Consider the following 22366-nt stretch of genomic DNA (forward strand, 5'->3'; position numbering starts at 1 on the left):
GTCCATGTTTACGGTAAACACGCACACACGTTTGACGCAAAAGTAAAACTTAACCCCGTAGCCGAGCGCGTTGGCGTGGGCGAAGCGCTGCGGGGTGATTCACTAGCACGAAGGGGATGACTCTCGTCGCCGAATTGTCTCGGCATCCCCGCGACTCTCGCGATGTTTTTCCGCGCACTAACGCGTGCTCGTTAATCGTATTCAACGACGATGTATGTATGTCGTCGACGAGCCGTCAACGAGGCACAGACGATGGATGAAAAGGGAGTTTCGGCGATGAGGAGAACAATTTTTTGCCAATATCGCAATGTTGCTATTAATTTTGGTATCAATTTTGTTATAAAAATAATTTAAAATTTCGTGTTTGACAAAAAGTAATATCAATGCAATATTCGATGCAGCATTAATATTGAAATATAATAATAATCGTAATTTAGATTTCAGTATCTCTAATGTTACAATAAATATTGTAATATGTTTAATAATTGAGTGAATAAATTTGTTTTAGATATGTTATCTCTATAAACAAATAATGCAAATTATTAATAATGGTTAATCACAATAAAGTTATTAATAACTAATAAAACAAAGATTAATTTGCTACATAAGATTGTTTGGCAAATTTGAAGCAAATCTTTCCCGATAAAAAATTAATTGAATGCTCTGTTTTTGTTTGTACAACATTTATAATTATTAATTTTGATTATAAAATTATCTTTTTGCGATATAGTGTTATTTTTATCCTTTTAGTTATAATTTTCAAACTATTTTCTGTCGCGAGAAAAATTATTTATGTTTTTCGTCTCACGAATAACTTTCATCGCGAATTAAAAATTGCGCAGCTCCTTTGTCCTCATTGTGCAAAAATATACATCCGGCAACTAGCGACTTCTCTTGCCTCTCTTGGATACGATTTTCCTTTTCTGATGGTAACGGAAGGACGCGCTGCGCGAGGACCTCCGGCACGGCTCACCAGAGTACGCCAGTCGATGGTCCAGCGCAGCATCTCTCGGCCGCGGCGGGCGCACCCTGGTACACGGCGGCCGAATTAATTCGGGGGTTGCGCAGGACTATCCGAAACAACGGAGAGACGCGTGCGTGTCCCCGACGCCACGGACGTGCCACGTTCGGGCGCGATAAATTTCGTCAGATATAAATTTATCGGCCGTCATCGAAAAACACGAGATTCGAATCCAACAATCGCGAGAATTGAACGATCCTGCGAGACGGAGATCCTGCGGAACGGAAAAGATTTCGAAGAACTCGCGAAATTTTTTTCTCGACCGCATCGAGTAGACAGCGAATTAAAATGGCTGTGATTGGCTGAGTCGGCACCGAGTGATTTGCGGCGACAGGATAATAAAGGACGTTGCGGTCGCACGCAGGATCAGGATTATAAGCCAAAGTACGAACCGATTATTCGCGACGGAAAAGTAAGGAAAAGCACGGACGGAGGGATGACTCGGCGCTGTGCGCTGGTGCGCAAAAAACTTTGCTGATCGCCGGATTTTGCACCTCGTGGTGGGGTCGGGGAGGGTGACGCGCGGGGGGTGGAAAAAGAAAATCGTCGTCGGTAAGTGTTCCACTTGCTATTGATTGCATTAGACCGGCCCGATGACGCCCCCCTGAGTGGCGGGGATGCTCATTGATAAATACGGAAATAAAAATAAAGATTTACTCAAAAATCGATATAACAATTAAAATACAAAAATTTATCAAGAGGTAAAAATATCGCGCATAATAGAGAATTTGTTTGTGAAAAATTTGCAAGCAAAAATTGCGTTAATAAAATAAATTCACACGGTATTTAAAATTTATTTGTAAAACATACCGGAATTTAATAAAAAATTTCAACGAGACCGAGAGATTATTTATAAAAAATGCGAAAAATTTGGCAATAAAAACTAGCCGTAGTAAAAAGAAGCTGACGCGAGATTTAAAAGTTATTTATGGAAAATATGAAAATTCAGAAATTAAAGTTTCATTGATAAAACAAACGAAATAAATTTGAACGAGATCAGCAATTTGTTTCCGAAGAATTTAAAGGTAAAATTTGCTAATTAGGCGTCAAGGACGTGGAAGAGAAAGGATTTGTTAAATCGAGGAAGTGTTCTCACCAAGAATGAGGTCCTACGACGGCGAGAGCAGCTCGACGGAGGACGACGATCGCAGGGAAGGTTTACCGGAGGCACATCTGCAGCAAGGATCTTGGCAACGCACAGCTTCACATCCTACCTGGGCTTGGGAACATCGCAACACTGTAAATAATTAAATTAAATTAGAAACTAACTATAAATAATTAATTAGATACGTAAAATTTTTTTTTTCGATAAAACAGTGCGCAGCAAATAAACTAAAATAAATAAAACTTTAACATAAACAAGTGAGTGACTACAAAATTATATAAATGAGAAAGGATTACAAAGTATTTCTTGTAAAATTATTAAATACAATTAATGTTTAGAAACATTAATTTGCATTATTATTTTATTTCATAACAATATTTTATTATGCAATGTTAGTGTAATAGAATATAACGTAATAAACATTATTTTAACGCTAATAAAAAATATCTCTTGCAGCATCCGCTGCCTCCGCAGTCCGCGGGGGCCCTCGAATCCGTGTATTCGGCACCCGGAGCTTCGCATCCGGGTGTCTCAGGTCCGCAGGCGTCATACTCATCGGAACACACTCAGAGCGCACCAGGACGAAGGACACCGCTGGGCGCCGTGGGTCTTGGTGGTTTCTACTTTCAGCAACAACCACAACCGCACGCTTCGTCCAGCGCGTTATCCGACGAAAATCGTCCGGAAGAAAGGTGCGTCTTCTTAATCATACTCTCAATTTTGAGTACAAATTATAATAGCTAATAAAAAGTTGATGAAAAAAGTGAGTTTTGAAAATGTGAATTGTATTCCGAAGAGACACCCAAGTTTCTGATCAATAAGCTTGACGCACGTGTATCATTATTTCTGTCAGACCTTCGGCTTCGCGACTGAATTGCCCGCCGAAATCAAAGACGACTCGCCAAGGGAAGAGCGTGCGGCTGAATATTAATGCACGGGAGCGCAGGAGAATGCATGATCTGAACGACGCACTGGACGAGCTTCGCTCCGTCATTCCTTACGCTCATAGTCCTTCGGTGAGAAAGCTCTCGAAGATAGCCACTCTTCTCCTGGCGAAAAATTACATCCTCATGCAAGGTAACGAGCTTATTTCGCGCGAACATTCGAGAATCTTCATTAAGTTCCTTGATTAACATAAACTTGATTTGTTTATAAAGGGTTTGTATGCGAAGTTTAGTTTATCACATGATTGTAATTAATTGAACGAATCGCAGGAAACGCTTTGGAGGAGCTGCGAAGAGTGATAGCCGTCCTGCAATCGCCGCACGCGCACACCACCGCCTTGCCGCCCACGCCAGTCTCCTACGATCTCCTGCAGGGATTCCCCGGCAAGCTGTTTCAGGGGGTGCAGGAGATGCAAGGATTACCCGCGAACGATCCTCAGATCGTGACCGGCCCGCCGACCGACGGCACGGTCGCCAGCGGAGAATCGAATTAAAGAATTCTTTTACGATTTTCTTTCGCGACTGCTCAATGAATTTTCTCTCTTCCGTTTTTTTTTCTCATAAAAAACGTTAATTAATTGCGATAAGTGAGTCAGAGGATTAAACCGGTAGAAGGTGAGTCGAATAGCGAGAGGAGCAATTTTAAGATGACGATTGATGATCAATGTAAGACATCGTTTGCAAGACTTTTAAGATGAAATTTTAATAGAGTATTAATGACAGCGCCTTTGAAAGTATTAATTATTAGAATACCATTAACGCGCTGATTAACGGACACCAAGAAGTCCGGATTAGTTTTTTCTAAATATTAAAATTAATGACTTATTTATATTTGAAAATCAAAATGACGAAGCGTGCGATTTTATTTTTTCCGTGAAAGTAACAGGATGCACATTAAGATAAAATAAAAAATATTTAAGCGTAATCAAAAGTTTATTAAAGAAATATCGAAATAAGCGTCAATCGAATTATGAGAAAGATATACTTTTTTTTCCACGGAAAAAATAAAATGTACGATAAAGTCAAGTGGCACTACATTTTTTGAGCTGATTAATCAGACTCGTATTGAAGTGCAGATGAGATTTGGGAGGAAGAATTGCGAAAGTATTGCGAAAGTACTAGCGATTAAGTGATTTACACTCACGATCCTACAGTCAATGATGCAGCAATAAGACGACGGCGCGTTTTCGTCCCTCCGACAGTCGATTCTCGAAGGAATAGCGTTTCAATCACTGGATCATTGAACATGTAATTCTTTTCTAAACTGACAAGCGCAAAGTTTTGCAAAGAGTTCTCGAAATTGCAGTTCTACGATTAGAAGGTCGAGCGGAAAAATAAATTGCGAATTACACTTGAAGTAAAAGAACAAAGAGGTGAGAAAGTTTGTAAAAAATTGCGTGGTCGATGCAGGAAACTTTCGCGTTGGAAGGCCGCAGGGACGAAAGATGTCGCCAGGACTCGGAGCGCGAAGTGTTTCCGGGTCTCGTCGGAACAGATAGTCAATATTAGTATGTGATACGTATGTGTCGAGGAGTTCTAGTCATATACAACGTAAAGATATATTGGATATTCATATACACATATACAGTATATATATACATATACATATATATTTAATAATCTAACAAGGCCATCGACTTACGACTTATTTATATACTTAAGAATCTACTACAGAGTGTGCCAATAAGGATTTACTTGCTTGGAGGAGTGAGAGCGAGAGTGAAAGAGAGAGAGAGCGAAAGAGAGATAGAGAGAAAGAAAGGATGCAATGTGAAGAGAAAAAAATGGGATTGGAAAGAAAGAAAACTATTTATTGCGCTATTTATAAGAAATATCGTGCGATCCTTTTTTTTCGCGACGCCATTTTCTCCCGAAAATGAGGACGAAGCAGCGTCTCAACGAAGGCAGAAGGATATACTTGTTGTAGAACGTAGATAATAATTGTTTAGTGCTCTCGAATAAAATCTATTTAAGAAAATTGCATCTCGACACGACGAGCGTACAGTCGCCAAGATTTTATGTGCTTTATTCTCTCCATTTATCTTATTTTATTTTCATTTTATGCTTTATCTTAATTGATCTTTTTAATTTTACGCTTTATTTCAATTAATCTAATTCGTCGCGTAACGTTATATTCTTCATACAAATGTTCTTTTTTCGCAAAATTTTTTCTTTTAAGTGATGATTTCTTCAATTGTCGTCTTTTTTCCTGAAGACGCTACTTTGGCCGTCTGTAAATTCCGAGCAATTATGATGCGCTCTAAAAAATTTTACAAAATTGTAATAACATTTTCTACTCCATCTTCGCAGTTTCGGTCGAAGATTAGCCTTTCCGACCGACTTTCCATTCAGTTCAAAAAATCCAAAGCGTTTAAACATACAACGACTCATCCTCGGAGTAACTTCAAAACTTGCCGCCTTTGAAGCGCCACACGCTGTTCGTGAATGCAACTTTCTATGTAAGCGAATCTTTCGTCATCGTTCCAAAAATATCACTCGAAGCTCGCGGAACGAGCTTTGTCGACGTTGTCGGTATCAGCGGTGTTCCGAAAATGGTCTGCGGAGGATTCACCAGGCTTTTACTGCCGCTGGTAACCGCGTAACCGCTCGCAATCTTGACGAAGCACGCGATGACGGCGTGCGTCGATGGTCGTCGTCGTCTCGTGGCGCCATCGCGATCAACTGTTCATTACAATCGAGACCTCATTCGGCCGCCTTCCATCCTGGCAAGAGGACTCCGATCGCCGCGCTCGGAGGCGGATCGTGCCGTTTTGTGCGTGCGTGTTTGCCTTCCACAAGATGGCTTTGTCCACCGCGGCGCCGCAGTGACACCGCGCCGGATATAGAGATTTCGTTTGATTTAAATTATTTCCCGAAGTGCTCGAGTGAGGTGGACGAGAAACCGCCAGCACGACGACGATCATCGGCGCGACGACGACGACGACGACGACGAGGAGGAAAAAAGCGGCAGTCCTCGGCGACGTGGAGATGTGACGCTCGTTGGCGAACCGGTGAGTGCGAGCGAGTTTATCTCGCTTTTCCGTCACTCCTCGTGTAAAAATACGTTCGAAGAGGCTCATTCGAAGAGCCGGAATCTCGCGATGGCGTAGTTGCTGATGACGAGAGAGCAAGAGAGAGACGAGGATAGGAGCGATACCGAAGAGGTGGGAGAGATAGAGAAAAATGTTTGTCGAAGACGCGATGTTAACTAATGTCTATTGAATATTGTTATAAAATTAAGCGGCCGAGAATGTTTTCCTCGTGGCTGTGTTTCCTCGCACACGGCCAGGAACTCACAGCTGCAGGTGCGGAAGTGCGGTTTGGCACTCGGTTGGTAACAGTTCGCCGATTGTTCGGCAAGATAAGTTGCGGAAAAAAAAAAAGTTTCGTTGTACGTGTGTGTTGAAAGAACGGAGTACTTGCAATAATAATCATTGTTCCTTCGAATGTACTCGTTATCTTGTTTTTTTTTGTGGATGCGTGTAAGAGTCTTCTTGTTGATGATTTTGAAGTAGGCAAGTATTTTTAAGTCGAAAATTTCCCCAGTGATTAAAGCGGCGGATTATTTTGGAACAGACGAGGTTTTTTTTTGCAAAACAATGTTTCGGAGTGAAAGAAGTTGTCCTCTCACAAATTATAAAGTAAAAAAGTAGTCTTAGAAATAGAGAAGGTTTTCTTAATAATTCTTAATAATTTTGACGGTATTCTGAGTAAAACATTTCTTTGTTACTAATTTTGGAAGAGAAATATTTTGAAACCAGAAAGATGTCTTTATTAGTGATTTTGGAGTAAGAAATTATTATGTGATTGGAAATAGAAAGATATTTCCTTAGTAATTTTGAAGTATAAAAGCATACATATATATTTATATTGTAAAATTCTTTATTCGTGATCTTGAGGTGAAAAATATTGTGAAACTTTTGCCCGTAATTTGAGAGTAGAATAAATTTTGGCATAAGAATAATTTTCGCATTAATCATATTAAAGCGGGAAAATATTTCAAAACAAGAAAGTTTTCCTTGTTATTAATTTCAGAGCAAGAAAATATTTTCCAATGGAAAAGTATTTATTACCGGGTTTGCTCCGAATTTATCGTAAGCCTTATATTAAGCTTCGGAATATTTTAATGTCAAACTTGAATCAATACATAAAATAAAATAAATATGAATAAGCTCGCACGAAAATGTCTTATTGTCAGTTGAGATTAACAGACATGCTGTGAAATTACGTATCTGGGTAAATACGTCAACCAACCGATAGCACGAATCACTTATGTATCCGTTTACAACTTTTTCAACGTCGTACAGGAAAGTGAAGTTAAATCATGAAAAAATTAAGTCTGCTAGGTTTTAAAAATGTTCCCTGTTTAATTAAAAATTATTTTAATTCTTTAAATATTGAAAAGAGAATTCTACAAATTTTCGTCACTCAAATGTCCAAATTGATGAAAAACCTGGTTAATGTAGCCACTTTCTTCATCGTGATTATACTGAACGACTGATTTATTTTGTCTGTTTATTACGTAACTAAGCAAGTAAATAAGTGGGATGTATCTTGATGATGTATTTAGAGTATTTACTCAACAACGCTAAGCATAATGGAGCTCCTTGTCGAAGTAACTGAATGGAAGAACAAAGTAAAACAGACTGTGTTATTACATGCAATTAGGAAGTAAATTATAAACTGTTAGGGAAAACGAAAGGAAGGAGAAAAGGACAGTGACAGGTATGATATGCCAGGTCCTTCGTTCTACCTTGTGTATCTACTGAATTTGTTTATTCTTATTTATTCATTAGCAGAAAATACATTTTTTAATGCGCAATAAAATTTTTTCCTTTTCTGAATGTTTTTTTAGAATATTTAATGATTCCTTAAAATTTCTTAAAATTCTTTTTTTAAACTCGACAGCTCCAAGATAACATAACGATGACGGAATTCTTTATAATAGTCGCATGACTGGCGATCTCGCGATGGCTTCTCTCGATTCATCGCGACTACACAATGGTTGCTTCTCAAATTATGAAGTTTATTTTAATATATTAAAATTATTTGTTTCGCTAAAGCAAAATTTATGTGAAAAAATTTTATTATTTGAAATATTTGTAATAATTATTTCAAATGCGAGAGTCTCTTTTAATTAGAATATTCTATTCTATCTTTTTGTCAATCTTTTTGTTGCATTGTTATTATTAATAATGTTATTAATATAATTGCATCATTATCGTGTGTTTTTGCACACAAAAAGCTTTAAAAAATCTGAAATTAAACTGATTCTGAAAGAATCACTCTCCTCTCTCTCTCTATCATAGATATTATTTCAATTTTATTAATTTCAAAATTATATATAATATTGTTATATTATTGAGAAATTTTTAGTATTATAGCGATTAATTTTTCCATCATTATATATTTTTCAATTAAACAATTTTACATTAGAATTATGATACGAGATTGTCGATATCTACGTTATATTGCAAATAGTATCTTTGAATGTAATATTTTCTAAAGCGACCAAAAAAAGCTAGCCTTGCTTCTCCGAGCGATCGGATGAAAGACGAGGTTGCTATTCGTTTTTCGTCTGTATACCTGGGTCGCTATTCCGGTATGGAATACTCCCCCTTACCCCGAATGACCTCCTTCACCCCCAAATAACCCCTCTTACATTCTGAAACTGTGATACATCTGCTTTCATAAAATAATTCCAACCTGCACGTTTTAATATAACTCACCGAAATAATTCTTAATTAATTCAATAAACTGCGACGTGATATTGGAATTCCTAAAATTGAGCATTATTTTAATCGCAATTAGACGAAACTGATCATTAAATTTAATTGAAAGCAAATAAATAATAACTTTAGCAGATGACAATTTTGTCACAAGAAAAAGAAAGAATTCTATAGCCAAATTTTTTTACAAAGAAGATCACTTATCAATATGAAATTAGATATTAACACAAATTTTTAGTCAAGAAGTTTAATTAGTAAAAAGCTAATGTATTTCTATTTTTTCTTAATTTTTGAAATGCAGGATATATAGATAAGTCATAATGAGTAATGAAGAACGAGGAATAATGAATGTAACATAACTTAAAATTGACATAAAGGCAGCAATTTTCAAATCGACGGCCTTACCGCACTTTACGTTGCATTCGTAATGTTGGCGGTCACGTTTATCGCGTACGAGGTAAACACGTGCTTCATGCAGGCGCATTGTGACGTGTGTGCACGCATTCCGAGATCGTAAATAATGGATGCAATTGCAGCGAGGGTCATGGATTAGCCGAACGCTTTGTTGTATGAAATTGTTGCGTCGATGTCGGGAAGATCGATATCATCCGATTGCCTTCTGTAGAAATAAATTTTTTTTTGCGATTTGTCGCGGCCACATACAACACATTACGATATTCAATAAAACGGAAAATTTAATATTCGCCGGAATTTAGTAGAGAAAACATCGATCAAACTTTTGATACGTAGAATGTGATATTTTTAAAAAATTTGAAATTGATAAATTTAGAACTGTTAAATATCTAAAATTCAACAAAATAACAGTGCGTCGTATCAAATGCAAACACGTAAATTTGTTGCGCAAAATTGTTGCATATCGAAAAAGTTGAGTCGCGGTATCGCACGATAGTTTATGGAAACTGATCTTTTTTTCTTTTTTTTCGCTGCATATTTAAAATTTTAGAAATTGTATAAAATGATCACAGTATTAAAATTCTTTTAAAACACGGTACGAATGCTGGGAATATTTTGCAGCTTATCGCACACCGTGCGACCTTACGTCCGAAATATAACGGCGCTGACGCACTTCCGACGTGCTTATCTCGTAGGTAACGCTCGTGATGTATATGCATGTTGCAAAATTTACGCGTACAATCGGTTGAAATGCACCTACGCTCAATTGTGTCAAATTTAGTTTGTTGCAGATCATATACTCATATTTAAAAAAAAATTATCTATACATATTAATATAGATTTTTATAATACAAATAAAAAAATTAAGTTTGGCATATTAGTGAATTACATTTAGAATCACGCAAAAATTATTTTTAATTATAACGAATAAACGTAACTGCGAATGCAATTTCACATAAAGTGAATTCTATCTATTAGCTTATTTTAATATAATAAATGAAAAAAGTTGTACATTTTTTGCACTTGTAATTATGGAGAAAAAAATTTGTAGAGATCAGGACAATCAAGCTCGTGGATTCGTCGTGTTCACAGCCGCATCAATATTATTAATAAAGCTCGGAAATAAAAGTTAGATACGTCAGGAATCGATTATAAAAGTTAGATACGTCAGAAATTAGCATTGCTAAAACGATGCAAATTAAAATAACAGTTTTCGTAACTACTTAATAAATTTTTTATATATTTTTTATATTATATATTTATATAATTTGCTGAAATCATGAATTGATTCTTGTTAACTTCGTTCTCTGCATTTTAATCAATTTTTCGTTTTGCTGACAATTAATTTATTGAATTATCTTCCGATTTCGCGAATAATTACAAATAGCATTCGATTGTTCCCTGCCAATTAAACAAATGAATGCTTAATTAATGAGATACACGCGCGTATTTAAATTTGCGCGACGTTGCTTCGCGGCGTGTTTTTCACGGCGGAAATCATCCTTCGGTTAATTCGCAATCGGGGGTTATCCTCGACGCGCATAAATGAGCAGAATTAACCGATGGCGACGGGTCAAGGTGCGTCGATTGATGAAATTATCGACAGCCGAGGGTCGTCGTCGTCGCACGGGTTGCAGGATAATCGCGCAGCGCGTGAATAAAGAACGCGTTGTCCGCCGCGACGAGAGAAAAAAGAGAACTGGTCGACAAAGTTTCTGAATTCGATCGCAACGCAGACACGTTGCTTGCACGATACGTCCGTCGTCGGTTTATCAGCGGAATTGATGTCGAATGAGGACTTTGTTATCAATATTCCGAGCTTGTGTTATTATTGCTTAAACGCGCTACTACCTGATTTTAAAAATATTCGCAGCAGAAAAAGATGGAAAAATAAATTCTAATATTTTAATAAAATTAAATAATTTGTAATGTACGGAAAATATTTACTGTAAATATATTATTAATAATAAAAGAAACAGCCATTCATATAATAATAACGTGTTTCATATTTAATTATTGGATGTAGAAATGTATAATAAAATACTGATTAAATATGAAATATTTTAACAACGCTGGAGAAGGCGGATATCTTTGACAATTGATTTAAAAAATATGTTGAATTAAAAATACGCTACTCTTCAAGAAACGTAGAGAGACTTCACTTCGTAGCATGCGACGTTTAATAATTAATAGCTCCGAGAAGTAATTTATGTATTAATTTACTTTGGTTCGCTTTCACCGGATTGTTCTTCAGATTCAATTAATTTTTAATATTCATGATATCTTTGTGAAGTTTCGTATTGAAGTTGCATCGAAGCAAAGTCCACCTGTCATCAATCGAGAAATAAGTATAATTACATAAATTATTTCTTTTTCACTGAGTCAATAATTAATAATGACTGGAGAATTATACGCGACGCGATATTTTCATTGCCGATTTTGAATTGCGGCCGAAGAATAAAGCCGTGAAAAAACAACGCTACAGATAAAACCGGGAGAACACTTTGTATTACACGTTTGAGTGACGTCGATGCCGACTCCGTTGACGCGTGAATCATTTTTCGTTCGCAGTGTCGTACGCTCGAGTCGCGGTATGTGGGAGTGGAAAATGAATGGGAAAAAAGTGGAAAAAAAGTCGGAGCAGTCGGTCTTCTGCGTGGGAGGTGAAACTGGTTCGCCGAAGAAGCTGCTGCTGCTGGTCTGCCGGCCGGTCGCTACGTTATCTCGTCATTGTGCAGATCGCTTTCTTGATTACGGCGGAGAGAGAAAGACAGAGAAAGGGAAGGAGAGAGAAAGTGAATGGGGGTGGAAGGGAGGGAAAGAGGGAGCGCGAGATAACTCCTTATCCGGTCTCGAGCGCTAATAATATAACAATTTTGTTAAAATCAATCTGTTACAGAGATTTGTTGCAACATTAACCGTTCTACTTTACTTCCTGTTTAATTTTACCGAGATTTATATTTTCGAAGCCATCAAAAGTCTTTCAAGAATTATTTTCTTCTTGGTTCTCTTTCGTCTTCGATAAAATTTTCACCACAAAACCAGATTTCAAGGAGAAATGTTCGATGCAATTTTCTCGAAAAGCGAGTATCTCTCGCATGCTATTCGCTCGAATTCCGATTTTCGATGATTTACATCGAAATATCGCGCTGGGAATAAATCAGTTCTGGCTTTCGCGATCTAATTTGCCAAATGTCTCTTCCTTTTTCTCAAACTTGATTTTCTCCACGGAGTGTTCCATTGAAAATCAAATTTTTCACTATAGTAATATATTTTGCAAAATCTCTCCGTTTTCTTTTCTGCATCATTCAAACTTCTTGCGCAAGTACTTTAGATTTTCGCAAATTATTTCGATCCTTCAATCCTTTAAGTTTCCTTTGAGATTACATTTTATCGAAGAGGAAATTATGAAGTTAATCATGAAATTTATTACTGAATTTAATAGCATAGAACATCTTTTCAAAATCACACGTCTAATTTTCAACTTGCTTGCAAATTTATTGAAGTGGCAAAGAAATAATCCGGTCTTCGCGAATTGTTAATTCGTAAATTTTTTCTACTTTTTCCCAAATGTCATTTCCTTTAAAATTATATTATTACATAAAAATAAAAATGTACTATTGGAATATATTTGTTGAAATCTTTTTTATTCTTTTGTATTACTGATTCAGATTTTATTAATTTATTTTAAACATAAATCACGATTATTGTTAACTTTGTGTAGGGTCGCAAACCTTACCTCTCAATCTTCTTTAAAATCAAATTTTATCGAGGGTGAAATCATGAAGGCTGCTATCGTAAAACACCTTTCCGGGGGCCGCGTACCTTCGTCTTATTTACTGAAATTCCGCAGTTATTTACATCAAAATGGCGCGCCGCAAATAATTCGATTGTGGCTTTTACGGATCGTCTTCTCCATTTGAAAGCATATTATAAAAAATGTTGTATTAAAATCTCTTATATTTCTTTCACATATTTTGTCAAGTTTAAATAATTTGCTGCAAGATAAATCGCGATTTTCTCAATGATTTTCGAAAATAGATTTATTTCATCGAGAATTATCACGAAGTATCTCTTCGGACTGACAGACCTTCGCCGTCTTATTTACCGAAATTCCACATGGTTATTTACATCGAGACGGCGTGCCGCAAATATAATTCGGTCGTGGCCTCCGCGAATCATTTCGCGCGAGCGTACTCGCGTACGGACGATGAGTGCGTGGGTGCGGAAATATTGTGCGCAAAACACGTCGAAGCGAGCAGCACATGTACGCATAACGAGTGTAGGAGAGATAGAAGGAAGGGAATGAACAGGAGCGAGAGAGCGACGAAAACAAAGCGGACGCAGCCGCCGCTGTGGCAATACAATAGCGCATCGACCCGCCAAAACTCTTGCGCCGGCCGGCCGACCGATGCGCAGGAACACGCGCGCGTCGTGTCTCCCCGAAACAATGAATACTTTCGCCACCTCCGCCCGGTATATTGATCGTTCCCCGAGCGAAAATCGATCGGCCGCGCCAAATTTCCGAGGGAAAATTTCCGGTCCGCGCCCGGGAAACGCTTCTCTCTCTCTCTCTCTCTCTCTCGCGCGCGCGTTCAATATTTTGCCAAATTAAAATCTCACTTCGGAGCTTGCTTGATTTCGACAGCGAGGTGACGCCGGACGCGTGGACTTTCTCAATAATTTTTTATCAATTTATCAATTGTCAGTAATCAATAAAAGTTAATTTTCTGCCGAGTTTTAGTTTTGCACTAATTTTCATTAATTTTCCGCGAAAGTTTATTCTACTTTTTCAGGTCCTCATTAATTCTCTATTAAATCTGACGTCCATTTTTCTCCAATTTTACTCAATTTTTATTAATTACTTTACTACACCAGTTTGCTGAATTTTAACAAAATTGGTCGACTCAAAATTAAGTAGAATTAAACATTAATTTATTAATATTATGTTGTAATTTATAGACAATTATATGTGAAGCACCTTTTACACGTCGATGACTTTTCGACGCGATTATCGCACGCCTCTAAAACCCCTCGGACTCGCGGGGTCCCGCGGCGCGGACCCCCAGATAATTTTGGTCCACGCGCGGTTCCCTCGGCTTGCGCGCGCGCACGGATTGCGAGCGAGAGAAGCGGCCTCTCGCATCCAGGATGGATGGAAGGAAGATCAGGTGCCGCGGTTGTCCTGGCAACCGGCATTGATCCTTGCCCCTCTTGTTCTACCGCCACTGCTCTCTCTCTCTTTCTCTCTTTCTCTCTCCCTCCCCTTTCCCTCTGTGCCCTCTTCTACTCGCTCGACCCGTTATTGCTGCGCCTCCACCTCCTCTTGCCCCCTCGCGCCCTTCTATCCACCCGGCCCCTCTCATTCTCTAATGCACTCAGGCACACACACATGTGCGCACGCAAGATAGATATTCGCACGTATACACATTTTCACACACATCCAACACACGCGGATGCTAGTCGTTCCTCTCGCTCGTCCTCGACTCTGTGATTTTCCCTCTCGCTCCCCCCTTTTCCCTGCCTTTTTCTTGAGTGGAGTTTTCTTATTCGCGATCTTATAAGCTTGAATATTCAGATTTAGCGTATTAGCGAACACCGGGTGTATAACTCTGTTTTACGCTCATCCCTATTTACGACGGTCCACGTTTTTATAGATAACTTTTTTTTTCTTATTTGCATTTTTTCTTTTTTCTTTTCTCCGGGCAGTTTCGTAAGCTGATCTTTTTATGGACGAGTATTGAATTTCACTTTTCTCGGGTCTTTTCGATAGTTTCAGAAAAAAAAAGATTTTTCAATATAAATATTAATATTAGAAGATTAAATTAATAGAATATAAGCAAAAGAAATTGAAATAAAAAGATCGAATATTAAAACACAAAACCAATTAAAGAATAGTGAAATTAGATGTTAATCAACTCTACGATTGCGGTGGCACGCGAAAGTGCCTTCCCGACTTTGAGATAAGGAAGATACATTGTAATTACAATACAGCGCTTTTCATTATACACCATATATACTCATTAGTTTCAGATTAATCAGCATAATATAAAGATGCTGCAAATTAAATTAACGGAGGAAAGATCCGGAACGCCTTTCTACAATTTTATTTGCCGCGAGCTCCTCAATCTTAACCGGACGATTGCGGTCCTCGTAGATAAAAAAAAATGTAAATATAGGAATACCAGTATCTTTATTTCTTTCCTAAGTAATTCCTAATCAATAGGGAAAATTGTAAGTTAATAGGAGTGTCGAATTTCGCCGACAGCGCAAAGCTAAATTTAAATACAATGTATACATTGTTCATAAAAAAAATTGAAACTTTGAAATAAAGAAATGATAACAGTAGAAAAATCTGTGTCTCTCAAATGTTGCAGACTAATATTTTGCAAAACCGAATGTCCAAGACTTGGAATTATTTTATCGGGATACATCGAATTTTTTTTATAAAAAAATGTATATTAATTACCTATTAACAGTTTACATTAGCCTCTCTTTGAATTAAAAAACAAAAAGCAATTAAAATCTCCCAACCTTTCGCGTAAAAGAATCCGCTTAAACACAAATACAGAATTTTTCCGCGAAAAGTCATCTAGTTTTTCGATTATAAAAAATTATTTTCGCTCTCGGCAAAATTTTCTTTCCCTCCCCATCTTTGTCCTATTCTTTCTTCCAGCCTCCTCCTTTCTCTTTTCTCACTCCTGCTCGGAGAGAGCACTGTCAATCACTCCTCATCTCTGTCCCTCGGCCAATGAGGTGCGAGGGCGGAAGATCGGAACGAGCGAGACGGACAGAAAGAACGAACAAGAGAGAGAGAGAGAGAGAGAGAGAGAGAGAGAGAGAGAGAGAGAGAGAGAGAGAGAGAGAGAGCCAGATGCAGGGGCAAAGGGGAAGAGAATGAGTTAGTTGCGATGGCGGGGGAGGAGCAAGGGGGTGTTCGCTGAAGGTAGAACTGGTCGTGAACAGAGCGGTTGCTAGGCAACCGATATTGTTCCCATTGTTGCGGGCGTAGCGTAAATATTTGAGGCGAACTCGGGGGCCACAAAACTCACCCCCTCTTTTTCCGCCCCCTCATGCCCTCCTCCCGCCGCTTCGTTCTTCTTTCGTGTCTCTTTCTTTCTCATTTTGCCGAAAGGCACCAAGAGGATGCGTCGCGTAAGTCCTCGAAAGCTCCTAAATAGTGCCCCGTCGTAGATTGCATATCGGGGGGGGGGGGAGGGGGGGGGCACGAGACGACCCCTCCATCTGCAATCCTACCCGTCATTGTCACCCTCCAGGTTTTCGCGCCAAATTAGCGAAAATTTATTCCGCCAGAATGACAGTGGAACGCGGAAAAGTGCAGTTGCGCGTTTGCATACTTGAATGTATCGCGAGATATTTGTCTTTGAAACTGTTATTGCTGTTTTTTTTTTTTCATAAACAAGAAAACATCCGCCGTATTTCTTTTCTCAGTTTGAAAGATGACACTTCTCCGCTTAGAAATAATTATATGACGCACTCGGAAGGATTCTGTTAAGACGAAACATTATTTTAATCTAAATGCTAAATGTTCGAATTTATCTTACAACGATTACTGATTGTTTTGTAAAATTGCGACAAGAGTTGCTTTACAAAACACATCTTGCACAAAAATTTAATATTGCTCACTTCGTGAAATCGCAATTTTTCCGGAAACCAATGTCGAAGGATAAAAAGTCGATTTCGTGCCTTAAGGGCTTAAACCGTTGAAAGTTAACGAATAAAGCAGCTCTCGATACACGAGGTCCGCGATCCGCTTTCCGGAATCCGAGCGCGACTCTTGAATGGGCGTTCGCGCGCGCCGTTGCGAGAGTGTCACCGCGACGGCGGCAGCGGTGGTGGTGCGCGTGGCAAGAGGGGGCGAGTGTTTGTTTACAGGCATTTATTTCGGCGGTCCCGTGGGGGCGTGTAAACGGCGCGTATATACACCGTCGTTGACCAACGCTGCTGACCTCGCGGTCGCGGGTCAACCTTCCCGCGGTTGCGACACGCATTACGGACGCGGGTCATCAGCTCTCTCCCGCGCGGAGCGATGAGAACGCACCGTCGGCTCTTGGGAGTTCTTCCCTCCGGCGCTGATTAATTTTTCAACATTTATCTCAATTATATTATTTGAATTGCTAATGTACGATATGCTGATCGAAATATTCATAAATTATCAATGCGCGGTATTTTTCTATATGAAATTATAAATTTAATAATAGAATAAAAATTAAAACGGCAGCAATACGCTTTATTATATTTTATAGCTTTTATAATGAAATTTTATAATTTTATAGCTTTTATAATAAAACTTCATAATAAAACTCATTAATTAATTCTTTTTCATTTTTTTATCAAGATATATTCTAAAATTACTAATTTGAAAAATATTTTTCAAAAATAATTTTAGTAGAATACATTATATAAATAGTAACGGAAAGGTATTCGATGGCTTTTATAAAGCGATCTGATAGCAATTTATGAACCGATAATTCGAGATAAATCAAAGAATATTAAAAATCGCGAAAACAAGAATTTTTCGTTAATAAAAATACATATCCTGACAAAATCCAAACTGACAGCATTCGCAGATTAATTAAACTTGATTAAAAAATAATTCGTTGCTCGTATATACTATTTTCTTTTCGTCTGTCTGCTGCGAATTTTAATCAAACTCAGTCAACATTAATTAATACTATAATAATAGTTAATAAATAGTGTAGAATACCATCTAGTTTTGCATCTTCTTTTCTTTTAACTGCCATTAAACAATGAATAATATTACAGTATAATATTAACGTGAAAACTTTGCTTCTCTTTTATCGTGACAGCGACTCATGATATAGTTTCTTTCGCCGTGTCGGCGCTTTTTTCCGGTATATACGTCGCGTAATATCCTCGAGAGAACTTGGAATTAGGAATGGTCAGTTACACGGGAAATCGAGTCCCCTTCTCGCGTTACCCCGGCGACTTCACACGTGGTGACGTCCGCCTCTGGGACGCGCTATTGACGCGCGACGTCGGGACGCCTCGTGAACGCTCGGCCCAACCCCGCGCTCGATCCTCATGTCGCATCCCTCTGTTCTCGTCGCTTTCAAAGTGCATCTGTGCACAGTGCATGATCGATTTATCACTGAGAATTATCGAGGAAGATCGAAGGCTACTTAGGATAGATAGCCAAGAGAGCTCGCTTTTTCTCATTTTATAGAAAAGTGATAAATTTTCTTGAAAGATTTGAGATTTTTCTTTATTTTAATCAAAGAGGAATAAGAAAATAAAATTTTTATAGTCACATCGGAACAAAAACATCCTAATAATTATAACTACAGTATAATAATAATATTGAAAATATTCATTGCAAGTGCAATAATAAAATTGTAAAATTAACTTCAGTAGTTACGACAGTCAATGGTCAGCCCTTTGAATTAATACTTTCGCAAGGTCCTTAAGATTCTCAAGATCCTAATCTCGTTTTTTCAAGATTTGTTCTCGAATCCTTTACATTTTAAATAATAACAATAATCTTCAGTCTGGGATAAAACATGAGTTATGTTAAAATCACATGAAAAAACATTGGAATTAAATATAAAAATATCTGTGAACCACTCGTATATTTTCGCATGACAAATCATATCTGGAATATTAAAAATTTATTGAAAAATGAGCCAACTCATTGAATAATAATGAAATCGGATGAAATAAATAAAATCGCATATAAAATATGGCGATACTTTTAATTGAATTAAACAGATTGGACGTAAAAGTGCAAAGCTTTATGTTGATGATTCCGCCGCGCGTATAATTTATTATATTCGCAGTTTTTATTAATTCAGTTGTGCAGGGAGCAGTCCATTTGCGAATCGAGCAAATTTTCCCGAGCCTGGAGCATAATATTATAGAATTTGAGCTTGGGATCGGCTTTTACGCGCTTTTTCGAAGATCGATGCACATCGACGCGATAGCTCTTTCTGCGCTCTGGCCTCGTTGCCTCTAAAATTGATGCGGTTTCGACACCATTCCATCTAACAATGACTGTGTTGTGAAACTTTCGCAACTCGGCCGAGCCGCGCCGTGCCGAGCCGGCGATCTCGGGATGATTTTGCAACTGCTGTTCGTTCGTTCTACTTGCATTCTACCTTACCGGTTGTCCTGGACTGCGCACTTTCACATTCGAGAAAAAGCGCCGACGACCGTGTAACCAGGGTCAATTCGCGATCGAAAAGCCGATGACAAAATCCTGTCGCGCGGACGGAGATTTTACAATAAAATTTGCGAAAAAAATTACTAAGCGCCAATTCGTCATTAAAATGATTATTATTTCTCGTTTACTTTATTTATTTTCACGCAGCTTTGCGTAAAATTGAATTAATCCACCGTAAAAGTATTGAATAAAATAATTCAAAGCGAGAGAGGAGTTTTATATGGCGATTTCAGTTACAAATATAATTTTTTAATCTCGTAAATTAAAGATTAAATTAATTACATCAGCGATACGAGTGAAAAAGCTAAACCTGCAGATTTATTTATTTTTTTACAAAATAATATATTTATATATTTTTTGCTTTATAAAAATTATACCTCGTCGCTTAAAAAATATTTTGTTTCTTTAGAGAAAAAAATTAAAATTTAAAAAGCGTCACGGATGAAAAACTGTAGATTTGACGTTCGGTGGTTGGACAAGGAGAGTTGATATTTCCCTTAAGCACGATATTACGCGCAAGGTATCCTACGTGAGGAGTATTTTTCATTCAGAATTTCAAATCCTCGTAAAAGACGGTCGAAGGATAATGCGGCCGGCGTGTCCGTTTATACCTCCACCTACGGAGGTCGCACGGCCGGCGGGAAATGTGGGTCAGCCCTCGTTCTCCTTGGGAGGCTCGTACGTCATGAATAAATAGACATTTCGTGCACTGCGTCGGCGATTCGCAGTTTTGAACGTAGCACAATGCGAGAAAAATTGTCGAAGTGAAGGAAAACGGCACGCAGGAAAAAAATAAATGATAAAATGAAAAACGAATCGGACTTATTCGAAGCTCCTCGATCTTTTTTTCTCACTTTCGGAATATGCCATCGTTTATAATTTTAAAGCGAATTTTAGTGCTCTTTGAAAAAGTTTATTCAAACAACGTGAATAATATTCTTGAAATTTAAACAGTTCAGAAACATATTTTTGAAAGTACATGTGGAAAAAATAACAAAATAAGGATTAAGAGTAATTTATCCACTCTGTTTCCTAAAAAATTTCATTTTTAAAATATGACAGTAATATTTTATCAAATTGTATAAAGTATACCAATTTAAAAATTTAAGAGAAAATTTTAATTAATACTTTTTCTATTGTCATGAAAAGAGTATTAGGCTCGCAAACATTGCATCCACTTTCATCGCCGTGTCGCGGATGTTGAGTGACGTCACTTCGACGACGTCGTCGGCGTAACATGCACTACTCACATGGTAGCTGCATACGCGGGGGCAATATGACGACGAATCGACGCGGAATTTTCAACCTGTGTCGTCGGCGTGTCCCGGTGACGTCAAACGTATGTCCCGACGCCAATCTCGAAGCATCGTCCGTCTAACAAATGTTGTGCTCAATATTTCAACGGTTTTTTTTAGACTTATTAATTCTGAAATAATAATGTCCAAAGCCGTAATATTTACCGTAAGACCTTTTCCAAGCATTCTAAATACTTCAATTCTTCTCTGTTAAAAACGATATTTAAAGTATGAAATGTTGAATGATTTTTAATAATGCAATTATATTTTGTCTAAACAATGAAATAACAACAAACGTAGTAGAAGAGCGGAAATGTAATAATATCACAATTATATCTTTAAAGAAGAATAAAAGTTACGGTAATTATTCTTAATTGGAGATGAAGCAAATATGGTAATTATTTCAAGAAGAATTTCCTCAGACACAAAAGTTAAAAATTATCTTGAGTTTCAATTATTTGAAGAAACTGTCGGTCGCGAGGACGAAAGAAGAACAGCAGCGACCGAGGAAGCGAAGAGGCTCGTCTGACCTCGCTATTACGGTCCCGTTAACCAGGAGTTCGTCTCGTGTTCTGCCTTTGCCTCACTAGGATTCTGCCGCTTTCCTTTTCTCCTCAGCGACCGTTTGAACTACTCCGATTTCGAGGAATTAAAAAATTTAAGAATTTTAAAATTTCAATATTTAAATCACCGAGATTGCGTCTGCTTTCGTAATCTTCAAGATTCGATAAACGAGAATTCTAAAATTTTGAGGATTTTTAAAATCTCAAATTTATGACTTCTAGGACTTAAATTCTTCTTTCGATCAAACTTCGAGATATTGAAAATTTGAGGATTTCATAACCAAAATAGGAGCTTTCAAGGATTCAAGCGTCTGACTGCAATTTCTCAAATCACTTCAAAATTTAACAGATTGCAAATTTTAAAATATTCGCAGAATTTGATAGTCGGAAATTCTAGCTTTACATATTCGAGGATTTGAAAATCTTACAGCGCGATCAAAGACTAAAATTTGACGCTCGAGAGCCGATCCAAAGGTCTTAGAATTTCGACTCCGGAGATTGAGATGTATTCGCCTACGACAGTTTTCTTTCATGCAATATTTTAAAATTCTAAAATTGTACAATTTCAAGAAATTTGCATACAAAATTTTCAACGATCTACAAACATTATAATAAAGATACAATAATGAGAAATAAATTTAAAGATCCACAGACACTATAAATGAGATCTAGCAAGAAGATCTTGAAGTCTGAAATCTATGAATCTTTAAATAAATAAATTCTCCAATTAAACACCTTCAATGAAATCTGGATAAATTCAAACGAGCCGGAATCCCGGTTGGGAGTCGGGTATCCTGGAGAGAGAGCCAGGACTCGAGCAGGTTCAGTATGTTGTACTCGCGACCGAGTGTGCAAGCCGATTGTGTACCGTGTGTGTCACACGTAATAATACGCCTCCTCGCCCGTTATCTTCCCGCACCTCCCCCTTCCTACTCCCTTACTACACATCCCTCCCGTTCCGTTTCTCCGCCGCCGCCCTTATGCGGCGTCGATGTTCTCGGTGCATTCCACGCTTGCAACCATGGACCGCGAATTGAATGAGCGCATCCTCGTATTGGACATGCAATCAGTGTACGAGAACGTCGTGTGTCATT

The 22366-nt window shown here is 37.9% G+C and overlaps 2 protein-coding genes across 3 annotated transcripts in view; both read left to right on the plus strand.

Moving 5' to 3' along the window:
- Nucleotides 1-1048: 1048 nt before the first annotated feature.
- On the plus strand, nt 1049-7914 carry Oli (Olig family). 2 transcript variants are annotated; one of them, XM_012374985.2, is made up of 5 exons: nt 1049-1573; nt 2065-2260; nt 2583-2818; nt 2980-3203; nt 3341-7914. In XM_012374985.2, exons 2-5 carry the CDS (start codon nt 2123-2125, stop codon nt 3562-3564), a joined length of 822 nt encoding a protein of 273 aa, XP_012230408.1. In that variant the 5' UTR covers nt 1049-1573; nt 2065-2122; the 3' UTR covers nt 3565-7914. The 2 variants fall into 2 exon arrangements, with proteins under 2 accessions (XP_012230408.1, XP_067216638.1); XM_067360537.1 differs by lacking the exon at nt 1049-1573 and adding an exon at nt 1640-1722.
- The window catches only part of Axud1 (AXIN1 up-regulated 1), a 37482-nt gene continuing 21059 nt past the window's right edge, over nt 5944-22366 (plus strand). Inside the window, exon 1 of the mRNA XM_067360528.1 lies at nt 5944-6081. The gene's annotated coding sequence lies outside the window, so the exon portion shown is untranslated. The remainder of the gene's footprint in view (nt 6082-22366) is intronic.

The sequence above is a fragment of the Linepithema humile genome, chromosome 8 (genome assembly GCF_040581485.1).
Source record: "Linepithema humile isolate Giens D197 chromosome 8, Lhum_UNIL_v1.0, whole genome shotgun sequence".
Taxonomy (NCBI): Eukaryota; Metazoa; Arthropoda; class Insecta; order Hymenoptera; family Formicidae; genus Linepithema; species Linepithema humile.

What these genes read in the sequence shown, in the direction of transcription:
- Oli (XM_012374985.2), top strand. Translation starts at nt 2,123, where the DNA reads ATGAGGTCCTACGACGGCGAGAGCAGCTCGACGGAGGACGACGATCGC. An exon ending in CTTGGGAACATCGCAACACT is followed by an intron (nt 2,261 to 2,582) that starts GTAAATAATTAA and finishes TATCTCTTGCAG; the next exon opens with CATCCGCTGCCTCCGCAGTC. An exon ending in AAATTACATCCTCATGCAAG is followed by an intron (nt 3,204 to 3,340) that starts GTAACGAGCTTA and finishes AACGAATCGCAG; the next exon opens with GAAACGCTTTGGAGGAGCTG.